This window comes from Ptychodera flava, assembly GCF_041260155.1.
Source record: "Ptychodera flava strain L36383 chromosome 3 unlocalized genomic scaffold, AS_Pfla_20210202 Scaffold_26__1_contigs__length_13983176_pilon, whole genome shotgun sequence".
In the NCBI taxonomy this organism is placed as follows: Eukaryota; Metazoa; Hemichordata; class Enteropneusta; family Ptychoderidae; genus Ptychodera; species Ptychodera flava.
In genome coordinates, this window is record NW_027248280.1 from 5,867,715 (window position 1) to 5,890,448 (window position 22,734).

Consider the following 22,734-nt stretch of genomic DNA (forward strand, 5'->3'; position numbering starts at 1 on the left):
TCAAACACCTGGCCAGTATTATGTTTGATTTCTATAACATTAATTACACAAACTGATCTCAACCTTTTGTCACATTTTGCTAATCCTGCAAACAGAGTTTATGCAAGCCTTTGATTGACGGTCGGTTCAAATCGCCAACGGTCATTGATTCCCCACCACAAACGCTGGAATTTCCTAAAAATTGTCTTCCAGTCGAGTTAGACTTTGAATATAACCACAGAGTTCGATCGGCAGCAAAATGACCGCTTAGCAGTCTGTCTGTGTTTTTGCGGCCAGGGAAAACTAAAAAGTGGCATTTTCTGGAGCGTGTGCCCCCATGTTGCCTGTTTGGTGTCCACTTACACAATGAGTGCCGCCATACCTTGGCCTCCTTTTAAAGGGAGGCTCCGCCTTTAATGACTTTCAATAATATTGTATTATTATACACCTACTGCCGTAACCTATGGGAGTTTGACCGTCCAATAACTTTCCGTATTTTGTATAGTACGCAGAGTCCCGAATACGGGAGACGCGCGACGCGCCTGTTTGACCTTTGACCTAGCGATTATCGGATGTAAACAAACTATTTTACGGTGAGTTATAGACATAATAACAACTTCCACCAAAATGTATTCGTAGTATAAGGTTTGAAACACGCTAAACACAAAACTGAGTCTAAATGCAATTGATTTTTATTTTAAAAAACTAATAAAATTGAAAACATTCAGCGAAGTTTGCTTGTACTGCACTGAAAATTAATTGGCTTCGTGCCAACGCAAGGGACCGTACGGCGCGGAGCAATAATCGCGCGCGTTCCACTCATATCGCGCATGCCGCATCCCTCAAATTACCATATAATTAGTTTATACGGACGATTAATGAAGGGAGGTGTATAATAATAGGGTTATACACAAAATACGGCCCTGTATGGACTCGGGCTCAGTGAGTGACGTATTGGACTCGCCTTCGGCTCGTCCAATACGTCACTCACTGAGCCCTCGTCCATACAGGGCCGTATTTGTGAATAACCCTATATTATAGTGTCATTAATGTACATAGCAAGTTACATCAATTTTGAACAAGTCAGTTCAGATATCTATCCCTAATTATGAAAATTCATTTAATATGCAAATTAGAATTGGCTGAAGTAAAAATGTCTTTTGACTTTCAATAATGATATATGAAAGTATCTTTGATGTACAGAGCAAGTTTCAACATCTACAATCAAGTTCATTCAGATATATATCCCTAATTAGGAAAGTTCATTCAATATGCAAATTCGGAATTGGCTGCAGTAAAAACGCTTATGACTTTCAAGAATGTTGAATCATAGTAGCTTCAATACATGTAGCACTTTTCATCAACTTTAGTCCAGTCAATTGAAATATATATATCCCTTATTAGCAGAGTTCATTAATCAATCAATATGCAAATTAGGAATTGGGTGAAGTTAAAATGCTTGATGACTTTCAAGAATGTTAAATTATAGTATCTTCAATATACATACCAAGTTTGGTCAATTTTTATCGAGTCAAATCAGGTATACATCCCTAATTAGGAAAGTTCATTAAATATGCAAACTAGCAGCTATCTTTCATGTCACCCCTTAATGGTTCCCACTACTGATATATTTTGGTGTGATCAACATTTGTAGCAAATCTCGTCAAATTGTGTGCAAAGTTTTTAATGTATATCCGTTTTTTTTTCTAAAATCATTAATTATTCAATGAGCAAAAAGTATGCAAGCCACACCCACCAAAAACTAATCAGTTCTTGCCGTTTGCTAATTGAATCTATTTACCAGATTTGATTCTGATCTGATTGGCCGTTTTTGAAATATCGGACCAACAGACAGACAGACAGACAGACAGACATCGCTGCGACATACAAAAAAGCTTTATTGACATCTGCTTGTAAAATGAAAGCTTAGTTTGTATACAATGAATAAAGTTTTGTGTATAAAATATGCGAAGTTCATGGTCATTGGCTCTACCCCACAGACTTTGATGTTATGTGACGAGACAGCAATGTGATTAAAATCTGCTGTAGTGATGTGCTCGGTATTTTCGCCCTTACCGTTGTGGTCGGGATAAGGGCGAAAATACTGAAGACATCACAACAGCTGACTCTAATCAGATTGACGAGTCAGTAGCTGCTACTGTAATGAGAGACAGTAGCTGCTACTGTAATTTTTTCAAATGTTTTGTTCTCTATCAACAGTCAGTACGTCGTCTCATTGAAACCTTTTGTGTAAGGTTTCAATATTAGCATTATTAACACTGCTGATCATCCTTTACATGGTCAAAATGAGTTTAGCCATTAGAGCTAGAGGAGCAAGAATTATCAATTACAGCATCAGATTCTAATGAGGAACTGGAACTTAAAATGTCACAGTCTGTATAAGTAAGAGTAGTGGTACAAGGTGTTTCTCTACAAAATTTGCCTGTTGCACACTCTGACCACTTGAACATTTGCACTCACACACATCACAACAACTCTGGTGGTGCTCAATCCTTCTGCATATTGAGATGCTCAGAATATGTTTTCTCAGTTTTGGACAAATATCTGTCAGCATCCACTGTAAACTGCATGTGAAGGATTTCCATGATCCCTGCCCACCCTGCCTGGTTCTTGAATATAGCTTTCTAGGTCAAAACATGGTCCATAATGTATAACGTAGATCTGCAAGTTTGATTCAGTGTCTTTTGTCATTTCCTGCAAATGCAATTCTTGCACCACTGAGTCTGTCTCACTATGGTTGATGCCTATATAGTCAAAGGTGACAGGATACTCTACTTAAAATAGTGATATAGTTTTGCTGTCAGATCTATCGATGAACAGTAAATAATTGTCCTTGGAAGTCCTCTTTTTCTTCTCTTAATTTATAGAACATCCACTATAGGGTAGATGGGATGTCTGTGGGAATTTTTAACACAGAATATCTGATGTTGTCCTTGTTTGGACAGACGTTGATTACTTGGCAGTCATGTTGGCAAAGAATGTCTTTTATCTGAGACTGGACCTCCTTTGAAGCTGTGGCTGTCAATGCCAGTACTTTCACATCTGGAAAATATGAACGAAGCTCTCCAACATGCGCAGAGTATTCCCTAAATTCCCCCTCCTGGGCTTTCCGTCTTCCTTTATTACTCAGGTTTGGTTTTTCACCCCTGTTGAAAGGACAGAGACTTGAAATAGTCAAAAACTCCAAACAATTCAATGATTCAAGTAACTTTTACATCTGTCCCCAGAAAATAATTCATCCCTAAAAGAGATCATGATGATCGTAATTACATTTATAGGCGCAATCAAAATGCTCTCCAAGGGAGGATTCATAGGGGTGGGCCACCCCTGTATTTTTGGAGAAATCTATTCACATGTTAATAGACCAACAAAAGAATACATTATCACAGCGAAAGAATATGTAAATACTGTATTGTTATAACCGTTTCTAGTAATTTCTGAGGTGTAGGACACTGCATATTTTTCAAATGGGCAAGTAAATTTTTTGGCAAAAAAAGGACTTTGTGCCTGTGATGAAAAATGAAAGATTTGCACAAAATTTAAAGGTGAATTATTTTACATGACATGTATGAATCATTACTCACCATTTATGAATTGTGTGCACTTCTATCAATTACTAATAACGATATCACATCTGAATGGTTTGCTTTCAGCATATCAAGGGTGTGGTGTTTTGACTTAAGATAGTCTTCTGGTGAACCAAATACGTATGTCGCAAGCTCTCCTCCATAATCCACTGCATCTTGCAACATTGCCAACTTAAATCCAAATGTTGACAATGTGGATATCTGGGGAAGATGGTTAAATTCATTTATGAAGATACACTTAAGTCATACTTTAAAAGGAACTTTAACAAACATGCAACTGTATTTGAGATTTATGATTTTTATCATGGGGACTGAACTGAAGCTATGTATCTCTAACTACATTTTTTTTTGCAATTTGCTGTGCAAAATTAAAAGATACATTCTGTGTAACTAATAACATTAGAATCTTAAGCATATTATTTATAGGGTTATTGCAGTACAAGGAAAGTACTCTCTAACACATTGTCATCATAATGAGGCTGGAAAACCAACGTCAGCAGATTACAGACTCTTGAAAACAAGCTTATGTTTAAAAGTGAGAAATGAAATCATAATAGTGGACATGTCAACCTTAAAAAAAAACCAAGATGTTGAACTTCTCAACTCCTCTCAGTATGAATCATTTCTCCTGAAAAGCAATGGCTGTGATAAGTATATTGATTGACACAGATGTGATGAAATAATAAAAGGTGCTGATTGTGGGGGTGTTCCAGCAATTCTATCACTGTGTTTCTGCTTATCCCGACCTGTAACCGTATACAGGGAGAGTGATGGTCAGTACTTTGAGCAAATATGGGGCTGATTTACTACTGAGGCGAAGAACTCTCTGAGGAAGTTCCTTATCAACTCATGAAGTTTCAAAGGAATTTAAACACACTGATGAATTCATGAGATATCACATTCACATGAAGTTTAAAAGAGGTACTTCCATACATGTATCGTAGCTCTTGTATCAGTGTTTCTCATATGCAGAAAAGTGTAAATGTCTCAATTTTTACCTGGATGTCAGTTGATTTTTTACATTAGAGTACTGTTATGACTTGTTCACAATATTATGAAACATAATGTTGGTTTTCATGGCACAAATGGAACATTATGTACAGCAATTAAATTAAAAAAAAAATGATCAAAAGTTTCTACAAGGAGTCAAATGCAATTATAGTGAACAACCTTGATACTCATTTGATTTTGAAATATGTCATATTTGACAATGTATTTCTCCTCTTCTTAGATACTTCTGGGAAGTTAAATATCAGTGATTTTGGTATTAGCAAACATCTCAACTTTGGGAGAACAACACTAACAACAGCAATTGCAGGGACTTGTGCATGGATGGCTCCTGAAACATGCTAATCACATATTAAATTAACAACTTGCTGATTCAAATGCTCACAGACTGGACCTCAAATAATAGTAGTAAATATTGAATGCTTTTGATATATTCTAAGTATAGTGTCACATTAAAACTTTTTAAATGCATCACATGTACCTGAAAAAATTAGTTTGGTTTATGTTTCTGAATTCATCCGTCTTGTACACTTACAAAAGTTAATCCTGCTAATTATCTGTAATAATAACTAAGAGCAGCTAAGATAACTCACCTATTAGAAGATTCTCTGGCTTTATATCTCGGTGTATGATTCCCATCTTATGAAGTTCATGGAGACCAGTCAAGAAGTCCTTACATAAAGACAGCAACCGGCTGGTGTCTAGGTCAGTGACTGGCAAATCACTTGAAATCTTGTAATTAAATAGTTCAGCCAGATTACCTTCACAAAGTGGGGTAATTAAGTAGGTGAAATCGTCATCCTCCTCTTCTCCTATCTGAGGCAGGATATTACCATAGGTAGGTTTGGGTACAGTTTTGTTAGATAGAAATCTGAATAACTTCAATTCATCATCTTGTAAAACATGACTTTCAATGCGTTTTATGGCCACTGCATGTTCTTTCTTATGCAGTCCGATGAAGACTTTCCCTCTTTCACTTGCGATTAAACCAGTTTTACTATTAGCATATTTAATCGTATTAATAACTTTTAAATTTGATGTATTTTGAAGCATTCTTATTTTTTCACTCCATCTTCCACCCTGAAATAAAGTAGAAAGAGCAAACACAATTATATTGATAACCGTGTATGCATGCATGCAATAGAGTTTAATAAACTTCAGTACACTTGTAAATTTAGGATATTGTCATTGAGTGTGCAAGACTGAGAAACCAGGATGGGTATATTGGACACTTTCACATGAAAGTTCAAAATTGCCAAAATAATATATTTTCCAAAAGCCTTGAAAATACTGATATCACATGTACCTGAAAAAATTAGTTTGGTTTATGTTTCTGAATTCATCCGTCTTGTACACTTACAAAAGTTAATCCTGCTAAATTACCTGTAATAATACCTAAGAGCAGATAAGATAACTCACCTATTAGAAGATTCTCTGGCTTTATATCTCGGTGTATGATTCCCATCTTATGAAGTTCATGGAGACCAGTCAAGAAGTCCTTACATAAAGACAGCAACCGGCTTGTGTCTAGGTCAGTGACTGGCAAATCACTTGAAATCTTGTGATTAACAAGTTCAGCCAGATTACCTTCACAAAGTGGGGTAATTAAGTAGGTGAAATCATCATCCTCCTCTTCTCCTATCTGAGGCAGGATATTACCATAGGTAGGTTTGGGTTCAGTTTTTTCAGATAGAAATCTGAATACCTTCAATTCATCATCTTGTAAAACATGACTTTCAATGCGTTTTATGGCCACTGCATGTTCTTTCTTATGCAGTCCGATGAAGACTTTCTCCCTTCCACTTGCGATTAAACCAGTTTTACTATTAGCATATTAATAGTATTAACAACTTTTAAAATTTGATGTATTTTGAAGCATTCTCATTTTTTCACTCCATCTTCCACCCTGAAATAAAGTAGAAAGAGCAAACACAATTATATTGATAACCGTGTATGCATGCATGCAATAGAGTTTAATAAACTTCAGTACACTTGTAAATTTAGGATATTGTCATTGAGTGTGCAAGACTGAGAAACCAGGATGGGTATATTGGACACTTTCAAATAAAGTACCTCTACTGTAAATCAAATACAAAAGTTCAAAACTGCCAAAATTATATATTTTCCAAAAGCCTTGAAAATACCGATATGGGGAAAACAATCATATCTTTGCATATGATCAAATATCAGACAGTTTGACAGGCAATCAATGACAGAGATCTGCAAATCAGTTTTCCCATCCTCTGCGAACACAGTGGACCTTGCCATCCTACCCCTGTATGATAAACACCTACTGTAGCATTTTAGAAACATAGGGCCAAAGTCCCTGAAGCTACTATAGACATGGATACAAAATTAAGTATTTCCTGACTGTATGAAATGATCTCACTAAGGTCATCCTAGGGACATGTAAACCAAATATTAAAGCGGTCTGACCAGCGGTTTTGAAAAAAACAAGCAACCCAACAGTTGACAGAGCTCTGCTGTGTTATGTAGAGAATAACCTTTTGTGACACATGTATTGATGAAGAAGGTGGATATCTTTGATAGCTCATTTCAGGATGGCCTGACCAAAAAGGGAAAAAAATTCCGTAAAAATACAGATTTGCATATTTCATGAGACTATATTAGTCTATAATAGCAAATAACGAGAGTTAATTACATTCTAATTAAAGTAAACAAGACTTGCTTAAATCAAGATTTACGTCATAAAAAAACAGCGTATCTGTCAGGTTATAAAGAATCTTGAGCAGGTTATCTTTTAATATCAGTATTTTCATCCTATTAACCAAGCATATTTTAACTTTCAAATTAACATTGTAAGTAAGTTCTGTTGAATAAGTTGAGACAGTACGTACTCAGAGAAAGCACACTGAAGAGACAAATGTTTGTAACTTAAGAAGTTCAAGGTCATCAAAAGCATTATAAGGAATCATGTTACACTTTCATTGCACTGTTTACACAGATTGCATAATTGCTATAAATAGCACGAGGAATCTTACAGCTCAGCTTTACCATAAAAACCCTATCACTTTGACCAGTCTTTTAATTGACCACTCTATTTTTTTCCTCAAAAAGTAATCTTATTTATCCTTACCAAGTCAACCATAAATGGAAATTAGAACTTTCTCTATCTCTATTTATTTGACCACCCTATCATGACAAACTATTATGAGCAATTTCTTTTAGATAACATAAATGGTGGTTCAGAATATATCAAAGTTGGGATTCAGGAAAGTTGCCTTTATATGTTTTAATCCTCCAAGATGGTAAGCATTTCACTATGAACTGTCAAAAAAGTTAAACTTTCTGATAATTCCACACTAAAATTATTTTGGCTTTGATGATTTCCTAATTAATTCAATTATTTAAAATCATATTAATTATTATTTTCTGGGTGAATTGATAGGGTTTATACAGTACAAGAATTACATACAATGTAAGTCAAATTTTGACCAAAAATGACAAAAAAATTCCTTAAAAATACACATTTGCATATTTCATCACAATTTGAACAAATCTAAGTTGGGTTATCCCTAGGGACCTGTATACCAAATAACAAAGCTGTCTGACCAGCGGTTATGAAGAAGAAGATTTTTTACCAAAAACACCTTTTTTGGCATTAATTTGCCTATTTTCAACAATATCAAAAAATTAAAAAAAAGAGTTTCTCAAAATCATATTTTTCATCTACACAACAAATATCAAATCAGTAAGTACTGCGGTTCTCAAGATATTTGAGTGGACGGACGCCTCACAAACGGACATACATACATACATACATACATACATACAGACTGACGACGGACGCCGGACGGATACCCATCCCAATAGCTTCTATAGACTATAGTCTATAGTAGCTAAAAAACAAGTCATCGTTGATGACACAGTCCCCGCCAATTCAATGTTTTTTAAATCTTTGGAACTTTGACATTTAATAGGTCTGTGCTAAAAATACTTTGATACAGATGGCGCTCAATGGCCAAGAATGAGTTCCATGGTGATGAAAACATAAAACCAATGTAGGCCGCCATCCTAATTACAAAAGGTCATTAAATGAGTCAACTAGGAATTAATCGACAGGATGTTGCCAAACATTTTTGCATACTATCCTAACACTAACAGATTATCACCAGTACCATATTTCATAAAGTTTGATGCAGTATTTACAACACTATAAGATCAACATCTGTATCAAGTTTCATCAAATTTGACGCAGTATTTGTGGATATATCACTCTAATTAGGAAAGTTCATTACATATGCAATTACAAATTAATTAAAATGACACTGATAAATGTCTTTTTCACTGTTAAGGCAATGTGAGCTTAACATCTGTACCAAGTTTCATGAAATTTGATGCAGTATTTCTCGAAAAATCGGTATCAGCCTAATTACGAAACATCAATAATTAACATCATACTGCTACATGAGGTGAAACAAATTGACGTGCATACATGTATGTATGAAACAGGTCAATGTCCTTGTACCAACTTTGAATGATACGAATGGAAATATGTCTGAGTTATGGCTCTGTACATGAGAAATCGAAACAAAATCGCCGCCCACGCAGCCATATTTGATCTTGATGTCTAAAAAATCAAAATGCATTCATTATGTATGATATAAGTCAATGTCTATGTACCAACTTGAATAAAATCAGTTGAGACTTACCAGAGTTATGGCTCTTGACATCAAAAAACCATAACAAGCGACCTAGCGGCCGATGTAGCTCCGCTGTGTTTATGTAGAGAATAACTATTTTTGACACATGTTGACGAAGAAGGTGGAAATCTTTGATAGCTCAATGCAGTGGCCAGAGAAAGTGGCTAAAATAGCTGCAAAAATACACAATTGAAGATTTCATCATACTTATCGGACTTTTTTTCCAGGCGAGGCAAGTGGTAGGTGTGCAGGAAATTTTCGTAGATATTTAAATAACTTAATTTGCATCTCATAAATATTTCGCTGGAATTACTACTTATCGCCTATGATAGACCTACCTGTTAGCTTGTAGTTTTGTGATAGGTGTAGGTAGATTTTCAAGTAGATATCCATTGTTTCAGTTGGAAATAAAGCTCTGTACACAAAGCTTCCACCTCTTTGTCACCTATTTGTCACCTCTGTAAAATAGCGCTATCACCTACTAAAAATAGCCCTATGTTTTTGGTAAGGGAACTGTGCACATGTGCTACGGGAAAGGATTTGAACAGGATCTGTGTAGAAGTTACCGGATCAAGAAATTGTATGTTCGACTGGACAGTGAACACAGCAGACGGACACTTAATTAACCCGGGCAACTGTAGAGCTCATAGACTGTACTTCACGTTACTCCCCTACCCCCTTTTTACGCATAGGAGTCAGATAAGTTTTTCTTATTATTGTAACTTAATATATATTTTATATTTATAATTAGAACAAATAAGAGAATTACTATATTTTCTGTGTGTGCCTTGATTACTGTTGTGATTCGCATAGGGAAAGCGTTCACTTTTGACTTTGCATTTTTCGTAGCTTAGTTTACAGTCGTAGAAGTTTGTTTCATCAAAAAAAAAGTATATAATAATTTTGTATATTTTCAAAGGATGGCTGAATCAATGAGTTTCGATGGTGAGAGGCATGATGACGCTAGAAGTGTGGGCGAGTCTAGTGAGGGTGATTACTATTACGAGCCTTTGACTTTAGTTGATGCGATAGGTGAAACAGATCAAATTCCAAGTACGGTGTTTTGTGGTAGAGATGGCAGACTTCTGACTGATGGTTTGAGTACAAGTGTGCCAGCAAACCAGAGATTGCGTGAGAACGATAGAGGTTACAATGAACGTAGAAATGTGAGTGGCAGTGTTCATGAAGGAGATGTAGGCCAGAGGTTGAGTAATGGTGCTGATGTCGGCATGAGGACAGATGACAGAGAATGTGTCAGGAGTAATAAATAGTGTTGATTATGAAAGGGAGGCGAGAGAAGTCAGGAGATGCAAGAACTAATGCGTAATGAGATCAGGCAAATGCAGGAGGTAATGCGTGATCAAGTGCATGAAATTAATAGGCGGACCAGTCAACAGAGAGTACATGTATCTGAGGAAAGGTTGATAGAGTTAATTAATATTCCCGAGCTAGGTAACGACCCTGCTCCCACTGACAGAACACCCACAAAACAGGCACCTACAGATAACAGTCGACCAGAGAATGTAACTGTTAATACTAACGCATCCCAGCCAGGCCACACCTGACACAGTCAAAGTTGATGAAACAGCCATATGCACTAACCAAAGTGTCCCCGAACAGAAAACACCGGTAAACAGTGGCAATACGGTCTCCACCCAGCTACAGTTAGTGCTTGATAGGTATGATGGTAGCACCCCATGGGAGGATTACAAAATTTATTTCGTAGAAATGGCCACCATAAATGGATGGTCAGATCAGATGATGGCCATGCAACTGCTTATTCACCTGAAAGATAGGGCGAAAAGTACTGTGATTGATGAGCGTAGAGTGGGCCCAGCTAGCTTTAAACGTATGTGCGAACTTCTTGAAAAGAGGTTCGGAACTAGCAAGCTTGCAGCTACTCATAAGTCTGAGTTACAATCACGCAGACGTAAGCGGAATGAATCCCTTACAGATTTTGGATACACCATACGTAGACTGTGTAGGCTTGCATATGCTGATTTCTCTGCTGACGTCATCGATAGGATTGCGCCAGAACAATTGACAACGCAATCGAAATAGGGCAATAACTTATAAGAGATGCGCTACATAGGGTTAAGCCAAAAACTTTGGAAGATGCTATAGCAGTGGCTGTCGAGGAAGAGAATTATTTGCTAAAATACGAGGTTGGCAAGAAAGATTAGCATGCAAAGAAATTTGTGAGAAATTGTGATAAAGAGGATGCTGACACTGATAGTCCAAACAATCTGACAGAGATCATTGAAACTCTCCTCAGGAAACATCTCAATGAGTTAAAAGGCAATTTGAAACCCAACATCAAGGCAAGCCAAACAGTTAGTGAGAGTACAGTGTGTTTTAATTGTGGCGAGAAAGGTCATGTGAGGACACGCTGTACCAGTAGAAAGAATGTACAGAAAGAGTTGACAGGAGAAGGTCGTTTCTCTTGTTACAAGTGTGATGGGCTAGGCCATATGACAAAGAACTGTCCATCACCAAGGAAACCAAGGACGCAGCAGGGAAACAGGGATCAGCTTACTTCAGGGGCTGCAAGTGGGCTGGCAAATCAGGAAGGCCCACAATACAGGCATAAGAGAGACTATACCCACTCTGACAGAGGCAAGTGGAACGATTGTGGTTTCTGCACAACCAAAGTCAGTGCATATAGATGTAGGAACCTATGGAATTAAGGGGTGTTTTTTGCTTAGATACAGAGGCACAATGTTAGCTTTTAATTGGGTTATTTCGTTTGATTACATAGGCCGACAGCTCAGCAAAGAACTCGGAACGACAGACAATACCAGGCGCAAAGGTACGCTTTCAGATATTATAGATTACGTCTGCTTCCGACTGTGATGTCTATTTGACCAAACAAATTCAAACGAAAACATTCAAAAGTGTACAGTAGAGTGGAATGGCATAATTGTAATTTTATTCCCTTTCCTTGAGCAGCTAATGGATGAATTTGACCAATATTAAGATCATATGTAAGTATTGTGAACAGTACACTTCTTGCATTTGACACCTTCCCTTAAAAAATTATCAACTTATTATAATAAGTAATGTTCCTTTGTTTTACAGGGATGCTCGTAGGACGACAAAGTACCGTTAAAGTCATTTTATAAGACGCGTCTTTTATTATGATGTTGCAAATTTTGAGCCCGAATTATTTCTCAAAAGATGGGGTGCGACTTATAATATGTACTTTTTGCATTTTTAAAGAGGGCGTTACCACTAATAACATGGAAATTCTCAGATTATTTTTTTTCGAGGAGTGGGGGGCCTACTGATAGAAGTTCACCTTTATTGAATAAATAACTTTAAAAGATAATTACAAGAAGAGTTTGCTTATGGTAGCTCTCTTTTGGAGGATGTGGTTGCCCATGGTTGAGAAACATGTTTCAATTTTATTGAACCCCAAGGAACAACAAAGTTTCAACTTTTGATGAATAGAGCCAACCTCAATGGTGGCTGGTAGTGTGACAGCTGTGCTGGAAAAGGGGTGCGACTTATAATGCATACGTTTTCCATTTTTGAAAATTTAAGGATTTCATCCTACTCAAGTCAATCAAAGGAGGGTGCGACTTATAATGCAGATGCGTCTCATCAAATGACTTTAACGGTAATTCTTGACAATATCCCGGAAAGTCACCAAGTCATGAACGGATCTCAACGTTTGCCGGTGAATGGGAACTTTGAGTACGTGATATCTCTGTATCAATCAGCGAGTGGTGATTTCTTACCGCTTGAAAAGGCGTGCATTATTCCCGTAGAGATTATGATGCAAAGAGACGCGCTAATAACTTCCCTATGTTAGCATTAGTGGAAGATGATTTTTAATGTAATATCGACAAAGGTGATATGGAATATGATATCTGTTCGGTGTAATGCCGACACTTACTCCCTATCATCAAGTCAACTTCAAGATCGTGAGACCTTCGACGCTATCTTCTGTAAACGTGACATGAGATACTGTAAACGTTTTACGCACTCGATTTGTGATTTCTTGGATTAAAATTCGGTACCCCGTTTGAAATTGATGGAGGACAGAACTAACAATGAGCCTGGGAAACGTTGGTTGGCAGTAAAATTGGGGATTCCAGTTTTATTCAATAAGAATGTGCCATTCCCATCAAACCTAGAAGACAAGATTTGTCAATTTCAATACGGTGATCAATGCTATTCACTGTCCAAATGACCGATTTGATCTCCTATCCCGGGTTGGGCAAAGCACCGTGAAATTTTGGGGGCAAACTTTGACTAGGTTAGAATATCAGTGAATTTCTCTATTCTTCCTCATTGGTGTCATGCTGAAAGCGACAACTTTACAGCAATTTGTGTTCATTAATACGCAGCAGCAGATGCAACTGCAACCCCCTTTTCCATGTGCACACAGTAGGCAAATTCCCACCTTTGTTTATGATATCACTGGTGTGCATTCATAGACAAAAGATTCAGTTTGACCTTTGGGAACAAGCTTGTGATTTTTACATTGTTTATCGGTAAAATGTTGAATAGGTGAACCTTTCCTGTTGTAATAAAACACTTTTATTTGTGTACATGTTCACCATGGAGTGTTTGAAAGTCACATACAGTCATGTTTCTGTTGTCAAAATGATCTTATGTTCATAGTGTTTTCACGGTAGTCATAGGTGTGCATACATCGGTAAGCTTATCCTGGTGATAAACATACACGTTACCCCATCATAAATGTATGCTAGAAGACAATGGTAGATCAGAGGTGCGTCTGTTACACAAGGAACCAATGACAGCTTTGACGTTCTCTGTTGCGGCTGGTAAAGCACGGTGAAATGTTGTGCCAACTTTGACTGGGTGTAGAACAGTAGTGAATACTTTGAGCCTTCGACTGCAGTAACATGTGTAAATGGGCTGTTAGTAGCAAAGAATGGTTGACTTAGCATATTTATGGAAGCATTACTGCGTGGATGTATAGGGAATGACACATATTGTTGCCACTTACTGAGCTTTGCCATTAAGTCATTATTGACTGATTTCATGTGATGCTGATTTCTTTCTAGCTGAAGTACTTTTGCTTGAAGAGCTTTATTTTCTCTCTCTTTTACATGGCATACAGCGCAATCATCTGCAAGCATTGCAAGGCAGGAGGAGGTGGTGTCGAATGAAACTGGGGGCTGAGATGTTTGACTTGCTTTAGAAGGGGATGGCTGCATGTGATTGAAATTATTGGGGAGTTGGCTGGATACTTCAGTAGATGAAGAGTCCATGTCAAAATACGTATATGAACTGTGCTCATGAGAATGTGATTTACTGGATGACTGGTCAGGCATACAGAAAGTATGAGATGAGTTTATATTGTCACTGTATGGAATGGTATGTGGTTTAGTGGCATGCTGGGAGGACTCATTGCTATCTAGGTCAAACTTCTGAGAATGGCCTCGGTTGGTATAGGTACTTTGAAAGGACTGATCACTATGGGAAAGGTGACCAGGGCCCGTTTTATTATGGGGATCATTACCATGACAAGATGATTGGCTATCAGGGGAAATGCTAATGACATGTGATTGATTTGATTGTTTGAATGAGTTTGAACGAGCACTGGGCTGGGAGGGCAGGGGTAGCTGGTTCTTTAACTTGCATATCACATATATTACTAGGAGATGGGCTGGAAGCCACAATATGGGATATAGTGCTGTTAGGGGGAGTGTTATGTGAAGGCAAATCAGGGTCTTTTGTACTGGGTGTAGTGCAATTAGGAACTACAGTAACAGATTTATCATGAGGGATGACATCATGCCTTAGAGTTTTCTCTGCATCCATTCTGCCGAACAACAGTCTGGCTTGATGGTGTGTTGCCATTCTCTTTGCCTTTTCAGCCAATTGCTTCTGTTCCTTTGCAGCTTTAGGCCTCGGTCATTCATACAGAAATAAATAAAAAAAATAGGTGACTAAAGTTGTTTTGAGCCACAGAAACTTGCCTTGTCAAAAATTGTAACAGTTAAAAGGTACATGTATGGTCATGACATAGGTTATATACAACCCATATCCTGCACATATACCTGTATGTACATCAATCAATAAACAGCAATTTATCCATCAGGCCCCCCCCCCAGTGCAGCAACAAATCAAAATGACTAAGACGCAAGAACTCTTGGAATAACAAGTTTTTGCCCTATTGTTTCTCCAAATCACTTTAGACAATCCTTACCCCGTATACATTGAAGCAAAACTTTTTTGTACTCAAAAGATGTGTGGCATTATAATGGGACAGAATAATATAAGAAGAGCAACGGTCAATAGTTTACCTTTCTTACGCTCTTCTTCTTCTACAGTTAAATTACTCTTGGATGCATTTTGTTTGATTACTCTTTTTGTTGATTTTGTGCTTCCCCCAGTATTCTTCTTTTCCGCAAGCCTGACAGAAAAGAAATGAGAGACAAGTCATCACAGGTTGTCAATTAATCTTGACTTTTGGATAACATGCATTAACATTTTCCACTGAATAACTGTAATCATATAAACTTGTCCTTACCTCTTGGTCTTATTGGTAGCCTCTACACTTTTTTATTATTCTTCTTTACTGGCCTCAACCTTTCTTGATTTCGTAGGGCTTACTGGAGAAATAACCGAAAGTTTCATTACATATATTTAATAGACATGTAAGATAAGCCTATTTCTACATGTCTTGCAAATGAGTGACTTTGCAGTAATGCATGAACAACACTCCCAGGAGCGTACACAAATTATGTCAAGTGCCTAGATAATGTGAAAAAATAAATAGTTATTTACATTGTGCATTTACAATAAAATTTGCATTCAATAAAGAAAGTACTTACCATCTCTTTCTGTGTCCTGTTCAAAGAAATCATCAAATGTCTTTTTCTTTGGTTTTCTTTTATCTGAAGCCATCCTATCTCGACACTTCCTTTTCCACATTGAGAACAAATCCTTTGCCAAGTCTGATAATTCATCTTCACTGGCACCTAAATATACATTAATATTACATGAATGCATTGAAAATAAAAATCAAAGTATGTGTACAACCTTACACATGGGCCTCTGTATGTAAATTTTGGAAATTCTCAGTATTTTTTCGGTGGTTGACTACAACAGTACGTTTCTTATTATGCTCTGCATACACCACCATGGAATCCTGTTATGCGCATTGTACAGTTGGAAAATAAATTTTAGTCCAAATATATATATATATATATATATATATATATATATATACATATATACATATATAGACTCTGAAATACAAACCACATTACATTCTGCTTGCTTATTGCAGTATTATTTCATAGCATAAAACACCTCTTAGATATCCATAGTAATCTACTACCATGTAGGTAGTACTACCACGAGTTGGTCAGTGAAAAAGTTCTAAAGAAGACAGGCCAAATTACGTCATTGTTGATCCAATGAGATTGCATTCTTGCAAATGATAACGTTTTTGCAGAGATGTTTGTTGTTACTCTACTCCAATTAAGTTGCTTAACAAACTGTATCACAATCAATTACGAAGACTTTAGCGAACATAGATTGTAAAAACATAGAAACGTGATTTAAATACACTCACCTTGAGTAATGTAGATAGCATCATAGTGTTTTTTGTCGTATTCTGCTACTATCACATCGCCATATTTGAATTCGTGTGGATCGCCAGTTTTCTTCTTGAGTACATCATCCTCCGGAATAGTTCCAAACTGTTGGTCTTCCCAGAATACGCATAAGAATCCGCTACCACGGTACTTTAAAGTATCAAGCCGTTTTCTGACGTCTGGGTCATTGGCATCCAGTATCAAATCCATAGTTTATTGTTTACGAGTATAACTGGAACGGCGATCGTCACGTACGATGTATATGGTTCAGGCTTACCGCCAAAACTGCCAGAGCCTCATTCTCGTATGACTGCACACGGCACTAAGAAGTCAAATGCGCAAGCGCGGCGTTGTCTTCCAATGCTGATGAGATTGTGGAAGTTACACGGCGACGCGCGACGCCGGTTTTACAGTCAGAAGAGTTAATTTATCCGACTTATAGGTAACCTATTGCAGTTTCTGTGCACATAGCTTTTGCACAATTTATGGTTACGATTGTATCTTGGAACTTCAAGCTGTTTTCTTGTGTTCGCTCGTCTTAGGGCCGGCCATTTCCATTGCCAGCCAACTTTGTGCACGCCGTGGCCGATCACCACCTCGATCACTACGAGGTAAGTACCAACGGAAATATTCCTCGTTTGTGTTCTTCCATGTGCGATTTTGTAATAATTACTAAGAAATATGTTATTAACAAACCAGAAAGTTCGTACGTTGGTAAGGGAATTGAATGTAAGCAAAGTTTTGCAGTTTGGCAGAGTTGTATAACCCGGAAGTGATGCCCATTGCACACAGCGTTCTTTGCCACATCGTATGCATGCATGCAGTTCAGTTCAGTAGGGATTGAATATCTTCGGTAATAACTTCCCATGTGCTGTTAAAACTAAGAATATTGTCTTCGCTTGTGAAACTTAATTTATTTTTATCATGGGGCTAATGATAGTATTACCTGAACGGTAACTGTTTTAAGGTAAAGTACGGTTGGAGACTGTCCAGATTTCTTGCTCATGTCGCAGATATTCAAATATTAGCTTGCAAGCAGCAACTATTTTAGAATTATCTGACCATACACCAAGATGAAATCGTTTTTCATGTTGTGAAATTCTCCACTCTCAAATTATCACAGTGAAATGCGATGTAATTTTAAACTAAAATTAAAATACATGTTCATGTTTTAAGCTTAGCATTTACTGTAAGGTAAAACCACATTTGCCTCATCCAGCAACAACATGTATTCACTACTTCCGTCATTATTATTCTACTCTTTGGCTGAGGTTATTTATGTATTTCTCCTTTTTTGTAGGGTGACCCTGATGGAGCAAAACGTGTGAACAGTTTGGGTTATGTAAGACCAGCCAAGTACAAGAAACATGACTTCTTGCCAAGACTGCGGTTTGAAGCTATCAGTAATGTACATCCATTGACTGAAACTCTAATTGAGAATAGTCGGGATAGTTCAGCATTGTTGCACGAGTCAAATATTATTGAGAATGGAGTAGATGGTTTAGCTCATACAATACATGAGGAAAACACCATTTCGTCCAGGCAACAGACTTCCACCAGTTCCAGTAGTCATCATGGTGAATGTCAACATACTCCGATAGATACGTCTGCCGAATATATACCTACCACTACACATCCTAATGACAATAATCACACTATTGAGTGTGGCAATGATGCGAGTGTGTGGAATGATAGGAATAACCACTGTTTGGTGGAGCAAGATGGGAGCCAGCACAGGCAACAATATCAGTCAAACAAAGGACTACATGATGACTATGTCTCAATTTCTCACAGTTCCTTTGCATTTGAACAGGAAAATCACAGCAACAACATTGAATCCATGATGGAGACAGAGGATGAAAATAATTCATGTGATCAGAATGTTACTAATGGGCTTCATGACTGTGCCAATAACTATTTTGATAGCCCTGTCCATTGTGAAATTCAACAGAATGACAGTGACGATGATAATGAAAGTACCAGTAGCGGTGATGAACAGTTTGATAATGAGGGTGATGACAAACCACATGAAAGCAGTGACAAGCCAATTTATAGAGGACACACCATGTCGGTTTCAGTTAGTATGCTTCTGATTTTAATGTACACTGTGACACATTCTGTTAGTGGAACACAACTGCAAGACCTACTGACTCTGATAAGTTTACACTGCCTTGAACAACATCCAGGCTTGAAAAGTCTCTTTCATTTTAAAAAATATTTTTCAGAGCTGGAATCACCTTTAATTAAGCATTACTATTGTTCCCGCTGTCTAACTCCGGTCAAAAGCAATCAAACTATTTGCACCAATACTTTTTGCCTTTATGACTTAACTTCTTTAAAATCAAAATCATATTTTCTAGAAATTCCTATAGAGAGTCAACTGCAAAATTTATTCAGTCGTCAGTCCTTTGTCAAATTACTGAAACACAGATTTACTAGATTCAAAAACAGGCCATGGTATTGAAGATATATATGATGGTGACTTGTACAAGAAACTCTCAGGCAGTGATGGTCCATTATCGAGTAAATATCCATTTAATTTGTCCTTTACCTGGAATACAGATGGTGTTCCAGTATTTAAAAGTTCTAAATATTCCATTTGGCCCATGTATTTAGCAATAAATGAATTACCCCCCAAAGTCAGAAGGTTGAAAGAAAATATCATTTTCTCTGGGTTAATGGTTTGGTGAAAGTAAACCTGCCATGTTAAATTTCACAGCCCCTCTTCACCAAAGTCTTAAGCGTCTAGAATCTTCAGGTATTGAAGTCATTATTAATGATAAGGCTGTAAATGTAAAGCTTTCCTTCTATGTGGAACAGCTGATCTCCCTGCCAAAAGCTTAGTCTTGAATTGTATACAATTCAATGGTCATTATGGATGTCCAAAATGTCTGCAGCCAGGAAAAACACACACTACTACCAAAAAGGGACATGTACATATCTTTCCATATGATACAGAAAATCCTCTTGGGGTTCTAAGGACAGCAGATGAGTCTTTTGAAAGTGCAATTCAAGCTGAGGCTACTGGACAGACTGTAAAGGGCATCAAAGGCCCTTCATTCTTAATGGCCTGTAAGTATTATGATTATGTGAAAAGTACATCTATTGACTACATGCATATGGCACTGATGGGTATCGCAAAACGTTTGCATACTTTATGGTTCTCTCCACAATATTCTTCAGAAGAATATTCGCTGATTAAATTTCTTGATCTGATTGACGAACGTCTTCTAAAAATTAAACCACCTTCAATAATTACTCGCATTCCTAGAACAATCAGCAATCATTTCAAATATTGGAAGGCATCAGAAATGAGATCCTGGCTGTTCTTCTATTCTCTTCCTATTTTAGCTGACCTCCTTCCACCATTGTATCTGTATCACTATTCCAGCTTTGTCGAAGGCATTTTCCACCTCTGCAAAGACTCAATTGCCAGTGATGATATTGTTAAGAGTGAACGTTTACTGAGATATTTTGTTTAGTACATGTTTGAAAGTCTATATGGACCACAGCATTACACTCTAAATTTGCATTCCCTTCTGCATTTGCTACAGTGTGTCCATGAACTTGGGCCACTAGGGCATATTCATGCTTTCCATTTGAAGACATGAATGGCAATCTACTAAAGCTGTTTCATGGCACACAACACGTGGATTTACAAATTGTTGGCGCCGTGAACATTATGCAAACTATCCCTAAAATGATTGAAGCAGTGTCAGGCCATACAGAATCAGTGTTTCTCAGAAAGATGTGTAGACATATATCTTTCACATGCAATGCAAGACAACATGATGAGTTGGTCAGACCTTTGGGCAGAGGATATTCAAAACAGTTTCTGACACCATTTTGAATGGAGTTGTACATTTTTCTTGGTTGGAGACCAAAAAAGATGCTTTTCTATAAACGAATGGCTGTCAATGGACAGACTGTACACTCATTAGAGTATTCAAGGGTTACTGTTAGAAATTCTTTCACTGTTAAATATTTCGATAATGTAAATAACCTCGTTCATTTTGGTGTTGTGTGCTTCTTTGGTGTACCACAATGCTGGTGTGGAGAACATCAGCGTTGTCAGTGCAGAGTGAGTTTAGCATTTATACAAAGACTAGAAAATATTGAAGAACCTTCAGATATTTATGCAAATACTGGAACAGAGAATTTTCTGAACATTTCTCTTGGTCATGTGCATCCTCGTAGAGGCATACAAACTAACCATGATGCTTTAGAAGCATTAAAGGCAGACCAAATTCTAGGTTTGTGTGTAAATGTTGTTGTAAAAGACATTTCCTATGTATGTGAATTTCCAAATACAGTAGAGTGTGATTAACTTGATGATTTCAATTGTACATTACACATGTACAGTTCAGAAAGAATGTACTAAAAACGCTGGTTTACAGGTCCACTACACATGCAAATACAAGTGAATGGGTTAAAGACTGCCCAGGCTTTATAATGATGACCTTGTATTTACATCATAAGTGTTAGCTTAGCATGTTCCTTTGGCAGATATTGAAAATCATAAATTGTATCAATACCTTCGTTTTCACTGATTTCCTTCATCAAATGTACTGTCACTGGAGTAGTAATAATTCAGCTAATTTACTTAGAAATTGGCCTTTACAATGAGTGCATAGACACTGTACAAAAGTTTTTTGCTATATCCAGGAGAAACACTGTATGCATTATGAATCCATTAACTGGCAGAGTATTTGTTAATAAATACTGACACTTGATTTCTTAAGGTTTATGTCTTTGTTTGGTTTTTTGTACACAATGATTATTCAGAAAACTGTAAAGCCCATGGAAAAATTTATCGCGTACAATCAACATGGACACGTAGGACTTCTGCAGGCAGATTAGACTACATGTATATGTATCAACATAAAAGTGCTTGCAGCTATACCCCAACAAAGTTTGCATGTATGTAATCTGAATGAGCCCAGCCATTTTTTGTGCCGAGAAGCTGTTCCACTCCTGTAATATTTTCTGTATCTCTGCTTGACAGATTTGTTGTAGAATACTGGCAGCTACAATTTTAGTAAACCAATAATTTTCCTGCAGGGATGCCGCACCACTCAAGTCATTTGCTGTAGGTCTGCTGGACAGATTTGTTGTAAGATTGTCTGGTATTGTACAATTTTACTGAGTCAAAATTTTCTTGCAGAGATGCTGCACCAGTCAAGTCATTTGCTGTCGCTCTGCTGGACAGATTTGTAGCAAAGTGATCTGCCCGGCTAGCCAGGCAGATTCTGTCGGTCAGAAATCTGCCCCAAAACTCTGCAGCTTTAGACCAAGAACTTTCCTGTCGCTCTCCGGCAGCTATCCTGTCGCTCTCCGACCAAGACCCCATTTTTATAAGGCCACTGTCATCATCGATATCAGAAAAAAACTGCAATGGATGGATTAAAATTATAATGGAGGTTAGAGGGAAGACAGGACGGGGAGTACCAGTCTTGTTCACAGAAAACACATGTGATAATAACATACCACAGAATGGAAAATACCGGTACAAAAGTGATCAGTACATATTTGCCAGAGTCATTCAGGGTGCCACTACTCCCCTCTGAGCCTAAACAGTCATCAAGGAGTTGCCAGTCTTTTCAAAAATCTTTTCCGGAGGAACAAGAGTTCATAGCATTCTGGGATGTGGTATACATGCTCACCTAACATATGTCTACCAAGATTGCTCAAGGCATTACAATTGGACAAGCCATATCTCAGCCATATTGTCCCCATATATGCCGAAAAATTTTCAAATCGTCTCCAAAACCACATTGCCGTTTGAGCTGTAACTTTGTGCCCTGTTTCATGTCGTGACTAATACAATGATTGTCAATGTAGTTTAGAAATGTTGACAAATATTGCTGCATAGAGTGATTTCTGTCAAGCTTATAA

General features: G+C 37.4%; 1 protein-coding gene and 1 long non-coding RNA gene across 9 annotated transcripts in view; one reads left to right on the top strand and one right to left on the bottom strand.

Moving 5' to 3' along the window:
• Window positions 1–17,153, bottom strand: part of LOC139125805 (uncharacterized) — a 105,490-nt gene extending 88,337 nt beyond the window's left edge. For 2 of the 8 annotated variants that reach the window (XM_070691897.1, XM_070691896.1), the window contains exons 1-4: window positions 16,818–17,153; window positions 16,072–16,218; window positions 15,768–15,849; window positions 15,541–15,650 (exon numbers count right to left, since the gene is read on the bottom strand). In XM_070691897.1, coding sequence (XP_070547998.1) covers window positions 15,803–15,849; window positions 16,072–16,218; window positions 16,818–17,049 — 426 coding nt within the window. In that variant the 5' untranslated portion in view covers window positions 17,050–17,153 and the 3' untranslated portion in view covers window positions 15,541–15,650; window positions 15,768–15,802. The other 6 variants (XM_070691895.1, XR_011550353.1, XR_011550357.1 and 3 more) reach the window with 6 other exon arrangements.
• On the top strand, window positions 16,946–21,580 carry LOC139125807 (uncharacterized). Its single transcript, XR_011550358.1, has 2 exons — window positions 16,946–17,450; window positions 18,140–21,580. It is a non-coding gene; the product is annotated as an uncharacterized lncRNA (long non-coding RNA).
• Window positions 21,581–22,734: the final 1,154 nt, after the last annotated feature.